We start from the raw sequence: 10,000 nt of genomic DNA, 5'->3' as shown, positions 1-10,000 counted from the left end.
CACTACTTTAGGGAGCAGAAATTGTCTACTACTTCCAAAGAGCCTCCAAGGCATTTGAGAAATCAATTTCCTTAGTATCTTTAATTTTTATGGATCCTATGCATCTTCCACATACAAGCATTACTTTCTCTGGTAACTCTCCTATTATTCCACCACACCCTTTGTGTTTACAGAGCTTGCAATGGGTACACTGTATGGAATTCCTGCCTACACCTTTTGTACAAATCGAGCAGGGCCATCTACCTTAGTCTTTGCTAATTTAGCCTTAAGGCCTTAGATTCCTGGTTTTGCTTCCATCATCATCATCATCATCATCATCATCATCGTTTAACGTCCGCTTTCCATGCTAGCATGGGTTGGACGATTTGACTGAGGACTGGTGAAATCGGATGGCAACACCAGGCTTCAATTTGATTTGGCAGAGTTTCTACAGCTGGATGCCTTTCCTAACGCCAGCCACTCAGAAAGTGTAGTGGGTGCTTTTACATGTCACCCGCACGAAGGCCAGTCAGGCGGTACTGGCAACGGCCACGCTCAAAATGGTGTATTGTATGTGCCACCCGCACAGGAGCCAGTCCAGGGGCACTGGCAACGATCTTGCTCGAAAATCCTTACACATGTCACGGGCACAAGTGCCAGAAAGGCGATGCTGGGCACAGGTGCTATCGGAATTTGGTCATATTGAAGTTCCCAGGGGCTTCCAGTCTTGAATTCCTCTGTTATTGTCTGGAGGACAACAATGAAAAGGAGGAGGACTGTGCTTGATGAGTGCCTACCTGTACACCAAATTCTTTACTGCACTTGTGGTTAACTCTCACCTTACTAACAGCATCTCTGTACATAGTCTGTACATCTATCACAAGCCATTCATCTACCCCTAGCCTCCTCAAAGCCCACCTTATCATATATGTAAATGCTATCCAAAATAAACTTGCACTTCTCTTTGAAAATTCCAAGGAAGCTATAAGGGAATGCCCAAACACTCAGACCTGAGTGCCTTGGTGTAAGCTTATGATGTAAGCTTATGATGTTCATTGCATATTTTCCTGTTCTTTTATCATTCATTCGAATTTATATTGGTTGCAAATTTTAGTACTGGGCCAGCAAGTTTGGGGGTAGAGGCTAAGTCAATTACATCAACCCAGTACACAACTGGTACTTATTTTATTGACCCTGAAAAGATGAAAGGCAAAGTCAACCTTGGTGGGATTTGAACTCAGAAAGTAAAGACAAGACGAAATGCCACTAAACATTTTGCCTGATGTGCCGCATTTATTTAATGCGAGTGGCTGTGTGGTAAGTAGCTTGCTTACCAACCACATGGTTCTGGGTTCAGTCCCACTTCATGGCACCTTGGGCAAGTGTCTTCTACTATAGCCTCGGGCCGACTAAAGCCTTGTGAGTGGATTTGGTAGACGGAAACTGAAAGAAGCCCGTCGTATATATGTATATATATATATATATGTGTGTTTGTGTGTCTGTGTTGTCCCCCCACCATCGCTTGACAACCGATGCTGGTGTGTTTACGTCCCCATAATTTAGCGGTTCGGCAAAAGAGTCCGTTAGAATAAGTACTAGGCTTACAAAGAATTAGTCCTGGGGTCGATTTGCTCAACTAAAGGCGGTACTCCAGCATGGCCACAGTCAAATGACTGAAACAAGTAAAAGAGTAAAAGATATGTCTTTTATCTTTTACTTGTTTCAGTCATTTTTGACTGTGGCCATGCTGAGATACCACCTCAAAGGGTTTTAGTCAAACAAATCGATCCCAGGACTTATTTTTAAAGTCTGGTACTTATTTTATCATTCTCTTTTGCCAAACCACTAAGTTACTGGGATGTAAACACACCAATATTGGTTGTTGAGTGACAGTGGAGGGAAAACACATGCACAAAGACATGCACATATAGATACACACACACACACACACATATATGACAGGCTTCTTTCAGTTTCCATCTACCAAATGCACTCACAAGGCTTTGGGTTGGCTGGAGGCTATAGTAGAAGATACTTGTTCAAGGTGTCACACGGTAGGACTGAAGTGGTACTTTGGGCAAGTGTCTTCTACTATAACCTGATTTGATCACAGAATGTAAAGACAGACAAAATGCTGCTAAGTATTTTGGGATTGAAGTGGCATCTTGGGCAAGTGTCTTCTACTATAACCTGATTTGATCACAGAACATAAAAACGAACTAAATGTTGCTAAGCATTTCATCCAGCGTGCTAACAATTCTGGATCCCACCATCTCAGATAAAGGATATATTAGATAATGTACTTCTTATTTCTTTACTACCCACAAGGGGCTACACACAGAGGGGACAAACAAGGACAGACAAAGGGATTAAGTCGATTACATCGACCCCAGTGCGTAACTGGTACTTATTTAATCGACCCTGAAAGGATGAAAGGCTAAGTGTGCCAACGATTCTGCCTGCTTGGCTGCCTTTATTTCATTTGTATTAATATATATATTTGTATTTTATATTTTATAGTTATCAAACTACCTCCAGAATGTACTGGAAACTGAGGTAAGTGGAATCATACTCTTTACTCTTTACTTATTTCAGTCATTTGACTGTGGCCACGCTGAAGCACTGCCTTTAGTTGAGCAAATTGACCCCAGGATTTATTATGACAAGTGACTGAGACCTTTGTCAATATGCTTGAGAAGACCCGTCAAGCCAAGTGAGATCATAGTCATGGCTGATGCTGGTATCATTCACTGGCCTGTTAAAAGCACCCTTCAATTGCTGGGCGATGCGCTGTGCTTGTGAGGACTTGTCAAACCAAGTGAAATCATAGACGTGGTTGATGCCTGTGCTGTCTGATTGGCACCCATTCCGGTGGTATGTAAAAAGCACCCTTCATGCACTGTGCCTCATAGAAGCAGTGACGTCAAGCCAAGTGGAAGTAGGAAGTAGGACATTAAATGATGATAACACAATGATATATACATATATATATTTCTTTCTCAGACTGGAGCGAACACGACACAATGAAGTAGAGAAATTTGAAAAGACAACACGAAACCAGTTATTTCTCAAAATGCAATGTTTATATACCAAAAAGATTTTCTAACATTTTTCTAACATTTTTCTGACATAATTTAAATATATACTTTAACCATGTAACACAAGCCTTCTGTAGTTTTTTCACTCTTATTATCTTTTATATATATATATATATCATCATCATCATCATCATCATCGTTTAACGTCCGCTTTCCATGCTAGCATGGGTTGGACGATTTGACTGAGGACTGGTGAAACCGGATGGCAACACCAGGCTCCAGTCTAATTTGGCAGAGTTTCTACAGCTAGATGCCCTTCCTAACGCCAACCACTCAGAGAGTGTAGTGGGTGCATTTACGTGTCACCTGCACGAAAACGACCACGCTCGAAATGGTGTCTTTTATGTGCCACCCGCACAAGCCAGTCCAGGGGCACTGGCAACGATCTCGCTCGAAAATCCTACGGGAGCCAGTCAGGCGGTACTGGCAACGGCCACGCTCAAAATGGTGCATCTCATGTGCCACCCGCACAAGAACCAGTCCAGGGGCACTGGCAACGATCTTACTTGGCTTGCCGGGTCTTCTCACGCACAGCACATTTCCAAAGGTCTCGGTCAGTAGTCATCGCCTCGGTGAGGCCCAATGTACGAAGGTCTTGCCTCACCACCTCAGCCCAGGTCTTCCTGGGCCTACCTCTTCCACGGGTTCCCTCAACTGTTAGGGTGTGGCACTTTTTCACGCAGCTATCCTCATCCATTCTCACCACATGTCCATACCAGCGCAATCGTCTCTCTTGCACACCACAACTGATGCTTCTAATGTTCAGCTTTTCTCTCAAGATACTTACACTCTGACGGGTATTCACATTGACATTACACATCCAACGGAGCATACTGGCTTCATTCCTTGCGAGCTTACATATGTCCTCAGCAGTTACAGCCCATGTTTCACTGCCATGTAGCATGGCTGTTCGTACGCATGCGTCATACAGTCTGCCTTTTACTCTGAGTGAGAGTCCCTTTGTCGCCAGCAGGGGTAAGAGCTCTCTAAACTTTGCCCAGGCTATTCTTATTCTAGCAGCTACACTTTCAGCGCACCCACCCCCACTACTAACTTGGTCGCCCAGATAGCGGACCAAGTTAGTAGTGGGGATATATATATATATATATATATATATATATATATATAGGTTCAGAAAAAAGAAAAAGACCAAAAAACAACAACGTGAGGACGTGATACAGATTGTGTTACGAGACGCTCGGGAGAGGAAAGAGAGAGAATATGATGTTTCGAGCGGAGCTATTCGTCAGAGACAAGGGAAGTCCAAAGAAGGGAAAAACGGAGGAAGAAAAAATCGCCACCGGTGATATATATATATATATATATATATATATATATATATATATATATACATACAGTAGAACCTTGCAGTACAAGTGCCCTATTGTACGAGTAATTTGCTGTATGAGCTGCGACTTGTGCAAATTTTTGTCTTGAAGTCTGAGCACACAAATTGTCCCATCTTTGAAGTAATTCAGTTAATAAATCCAGTTTACATATTTCTTTTGCCTTCTCCTTTTTATAATTGTCATTTTACTTCTAACTACACCTTTTCTGTTTTTAAAGCCATAACAAAAATTATTGTCAAGTGGTTCTGTGGAGTAGAAATGGATTAATTATATTTTAGTTAATTTCAATGGAGAAAATTGATTTGTAAAACAAGTAAATACTAAGACGAGCTTCGTCATGGAATGAATTAAACTCATACTGTGAGGTATCACTGGAAATGTATTTTACAGACAAGAAAGTAAATTTCAGACACAATAAAACTGTAAGAACAGCAGAGAAAAATTGGGCATTTAACTCTAATAAGAAGAGAAAATAATGTTGAGAACAGTTAACTGCCAGAATTGAACCTATACCCATCCAACACTAGTTGAGCACTTTCCCATTAAGCTAAATGGCACCTGACAACAGCTGTCATTAATTTTAATGCTAAATAATAGCTTTTCAAATGCAACACCATTTTATAAACAAACTAAACAAACTTATATATATATATATATATATATATATATATATATATATATATATATATATATATAAGAATAAGTCATAAGTCATAACCTTATCCATCTATTGTTTTCATAATCGGTCATAATGTCTTACGTCTAAGATGATTCCCATGCTTTCCCTGATGAGAAGGTTACAATTTTAATATCAAAGATCCCTATGGATCACACAGGTTGTAATCCTTTGAAACATATGTAGGAATAAAGTATACAATTATAACATGCGTTTTCTCCAATCCTTAAATTCTTAAATATACTCAAATACCCAAAATTTCAAGGAGTTCCAGCCTTAAAAACAGGAGCTAACCACAGTTATTTTGTGTTCTTTGCTACATTGGTTTCTATTAACCCATTTATTCTATCAGAAGAATTTTTATTCATTAAGATAGAAGAAATACACATAATTATATATATATATATATATATATATATATATATATATATATATATATATATATATATATAGGAGAGTATTGTAGTTCACTTGAAGCATTGTGTATTGTTTGTAAAGAATAAAAGTTTAGAATGGTACAACAATGCACTATAAAACAAGAAATGGACTATATACCTGTTGTAATTTGGTTATCTATAGTCCAATGATATTTCGGAATTACAATTCCTTCTTCAGATCTTCTTGGCTGGAGTTTCTGCTACACACACACATATGCATGCACATGTGTATATAAAATGTAAGGTGTAATATTAACATATTTTCAATTTGTCTTTGCAGAAGAAGTCAGAGAGACAACATGTAAGTATAAACTTGAAAAATTTTAACTTTTCTTTTTCACATTTATTCCTAAAAAAAACATCAATACAAATCAACTAAACAAAAAAAAACAAAAAAACGAATGTTTGGGTTGATAACGGTAACAGCATAGCTATCAATATCCCCTCAAATAACACTGTTGAATTTTCTATTATAGAACAGTACATCATATATACATATATAAATATAAATACACATACACACATATGTCTATATGTACACACACACACACACACACACACACACACACACACACACACACATATATGTATATATACATATATATATATATATATATATATATATATATATATATATATATATATATATATATATATATATATATATATATATATATATATATATATACATAAATAGAGAAAAGGATAAAGAGAAATATATTTAAGAAATTTATCCATAGAATATATTTCTAACTTTGCCATTGTTCTCTTTATCCTTTTCTCTATTTATGCATATACACGCTAATACACGACTTATAATCCCCAATCCTGTTTATACAACGAATGGGGCATAACTAGCCGGTATACAGCCCTTAATCGGTATTACCTGTATCTTTGGTTTTAGTTAAATTCAATACCCTTCTTAACCCTATATATATATATATGTATATATATATATATATATATATATATATATATATATATATATATATATATATATATATATATATATATATATATATCATCATATATATATAACATATAATATAAATTATTAGATTTAAAGATTTTACCATTATTTACACTATATATATTTCTGTATATTATCTTATTATAATTATTATCTGTATTATTATTATTATTATTATTACAGTTCCTCTTTACATTTATCTTTTTCTTATAATAATTATAATTACTATTGTTATTATTAATGCCAACAGTATTGTTTTAAGTGCTGTTGTGAATAGTATTAGCATCCTTAAAGATATGAGAGTGGTACTTATTGTTTTGTACTTTACATCTAATTTTACCATCTTTCTTAAGACTGTTCACTCTCTCTAAGTAAATAATATGGTTTTTGACTTTTGTCTTAGGAACATTCTTATGATAATTTTTATTCATTTCAGTAGCTTTATTACTTACAGATATCATAGGGACATTATTACTGTTAACATTATACAGAGGGAGAAATGTTAATTTTTCTTTATAACCTGTCCTAGTTAAAGCTTCATTATAGAAGCTAGCATTTTGGTTGAAAATCTCATGGTTAATATAAAGTGATTATATATGTAACGATATACTATATACAAAAAAACTAATAACAACCTTTGGGTTGCATTTTGAGCAAACCAGTTAACAGAGTTTCCATAATTTTACGATTTTTTCCATAAAGTTTCTATAAAGTTTTTCCATAAAGTTTGCAACTTTTGTGAGTATGTTAATTCCTCATCACTAATTTTGTAATCCTTAATATCGGATTGTTATAACGCCCTCTCTGGTATAGTAGTATAGCTAGTTAGACAAATAAGGCCACGACTATCTATGACCGTCTACTTCGTACTCTCTGTTTATATATTACAACTAGCTATACATAACCTTATGTATATCACTGGTCACATGGGAAAGATGTACCATTATTACTTTTATCCCCAGAATGCCACCCCAACTTTCAAGATATTTGGTTAATTCATTGCTGTCGGTGTCATATAAAAATCACCCACTGCACTCCACAAAGTGGCTGGCATTAGTAGGAGCATCCAACCAGAGAAAGAATGCTAAAGCCGACAGCAAAGCTTTTGAGTTGTTAGCTCCTGTCTAGCTGTACAAGTCTGGTCAGCATGGAAGGAGGATATCAAATGATGATAACACAATGATATATACATACATATATACATACATATATACATAGTAGAACCTCACAGTAAGAGTGCCCCAATGTACAAGTAATTTGCTGTATGAACTGAGACTCGTGCAAATTTTTGTCTTGAAGTACAACCGGAAATCCACAGTATGAGTAGCGCACAAATCATCTCATCTTTAAGGTTATTCAGTTAATAAAACCAGTTCACATATTTCTTTTGCATTCTCTTTTTTATAATTGTCATTTTACTTGTCCATAAAAAATTACGATGAAAGTAAACAAACAAAGTTTGTTCTTTTTTAGAAGCGTTATCCATTTATTGCAGAAAAATACGTTACTGGCCAGCCATGAGACTCGAACTCACATCTCTGTGATTACGCGTCAAGTGTTTTACCATTAAACTAAACTGCCCAGCAACGAATTCTTCTGCAATTTTAGAACTTATAAATTTAGCTTCATAAGACGCTAACATTAAATTCAACTTTGCGATGAAAGTGAACAAACAAAGTTTGTTCTTTTTTAGAAGCGTTGAGATGTATTGTATTTTTCTGCAGTAAATGGATAATTTATCCTGATCACGCGTTTGAGAAATAAATTTATTTCTGTATCTTACCATAAAAAATTATTTTTGAGTGGTTTTTGGGAGCTGGAAAAAATCAATTATATTTTATTTAATTTCAAGAGGAAAATTTATTTGCAACATGAGTAAATCGTAAGAAGGGCTCAGTCATGGAACGAATTAAACTCATGCTGTGAGGCATCACTGTATATATATTTTACAGACAAGAAAGTATATAAAAAGTTGACAACAGTCAACAGCAGGAATTGAACCTATGCAGTTAGACATTAGTTACGCAGTTCATCATTAAGCTAAATAGCTCCTGACAACAAGTGCCATCAGTTTTAATGGTAAATAATAGCTTTTCATATGCAACAACATACTATAAACAAACTAAAGAAACTAATATGTATGTATATACAAACACACACACATATGCATGCACATGTGTATATAAGATACAAAGTGTAATATTAACATATTTTCAAATTGTCTTTGCAGAGAAAGAAATGGATGAAGAATGTAAGTATAAACTTGAAATACTTCAACTTTTCTTTTTCACATTTATTTCTTAAAAACATCAACACAAACCAACTAGATGAAAAAGAAACGAATGTACATAATACCACATCTCTTAAATATAGAACTGTATATATACACATGTCAATATATAACTATGTATGAATCTACACAAATCAATGAAAAGGTAATTTAGAAAGAAAATGAATTTATAAGTTGGTTATATAAAAAAAAAACAATTATATAAAATAATTATAAATACATTATAATAATTAGTGTTATTGAAATCATGTATGCAGACATACATACACACGCATACACATATATCAGCACACATACACACAAATATCAACACTTGTGTATACATATGTATGTATATAAAATTAGAAGCATAAGTTTGCACTTACATATGTAGATGCATGTGTGTGTGTGTGCGTGTGTGTGTGCATGTTTGTGAGTGTACTTAACCAATACAAGAATATACAAATATTTGTATATAATAGGCATATACATGTGTATATGAATATAAATATATAAATATATATATATAGGCGCAGGAGTGGCTGTGTGGTAAGTAACTTGCTTACCAACCACATGGTTCCGGGTTCAGTCCCACTGTGTGGCATCTTGGGCAAATGTCTTCTACTACAGCCTCGGGCCGACCAAAGCCTTGTGAGTGGATTTGGTAGACGGAAACTGAAAGAAGCCCGTTGTATATATGTATATATATATATATATGTGTGTGTTTGTGTGTCTGTGTTTGTCCCCCTAGCATTGCTTGACAAACGATGCTGGTGTGTTTATGTTCCCGTAACTTAGCGGTTCGGCAAAAGAGACCGATAGAATAAGTACGAGGCTTACAAAGAATAAGTCCCGGGGTCGATTTGGTCGACTAAAGGCGGTGCTCCAGCATTGCCGCAGTCAAATGACTGAAACAAGTAAAATAAAAAAAAAATACTAAAAAAAATATATATATGTATATATGTATATATATATATATATATATATGTATATATATATGTATATATATATATATATATATATATATATATATATATATATATATATATATATATATATATATATATATATATGTATATATATATATATATATATATATATATATATGTATATATATATATATATATATATATATATATATATATATATATATATATATATATATGTATATATATATTATATATATATATATATATATATATATATATATATATATATATAT

General features: G+C 34.6%; 1 protein-coding gene across 3 annotated transcripts in view; it reads left to right on the top strand.

Annotated features, from left to right (window-relative positions):
- Positions 1-10,000, top strand: part of LOC106868932 (uncharacterized) — a 28,554-nt gene that overhangs the window by 7,331 nt on the left and 11,223 nt on the right. For 2 of the 3 annotated variants that reach the window (XM_089362332.1, XM_089362331.1), the window contains exons 4-6: positions 2,500-2,535; positions 5,820-5,840; positions 8,740-8,760. In XM_089362332.1, coding sequence (XP_089218458.1) covers positions 2,500-2,535; positions 5,820-5,840; positions 8,740-8,760 — 78 coding nt within the window. Of the gene's footprint in view, positions 1-2,499; positions 2,536-5,819; positions 5,841-8,739; positions 8,938-10,000 lie in introns of those variants that run through there. The other variant, XM_089362333.1, reaches the window with a different exon arrangement.

Source organism: Octopus bimaculoides, chromosome 14 (genome assembly GCF_046866305.1).
Source record: "Octopus bimaculoides isolate indiv1 chromosome 14, ASM4686630v1, whole genome shotgun sequence".
Lineage (NCBI taxonomy): Eukaryota > Metazoa > Mollusca > Cephalopoda > Octopoda > Octopodidae > Octopus > Octopus bimaculoides.
This window is presented reverse-complemented; position numbering and strand designations above follow the sequence as displayed.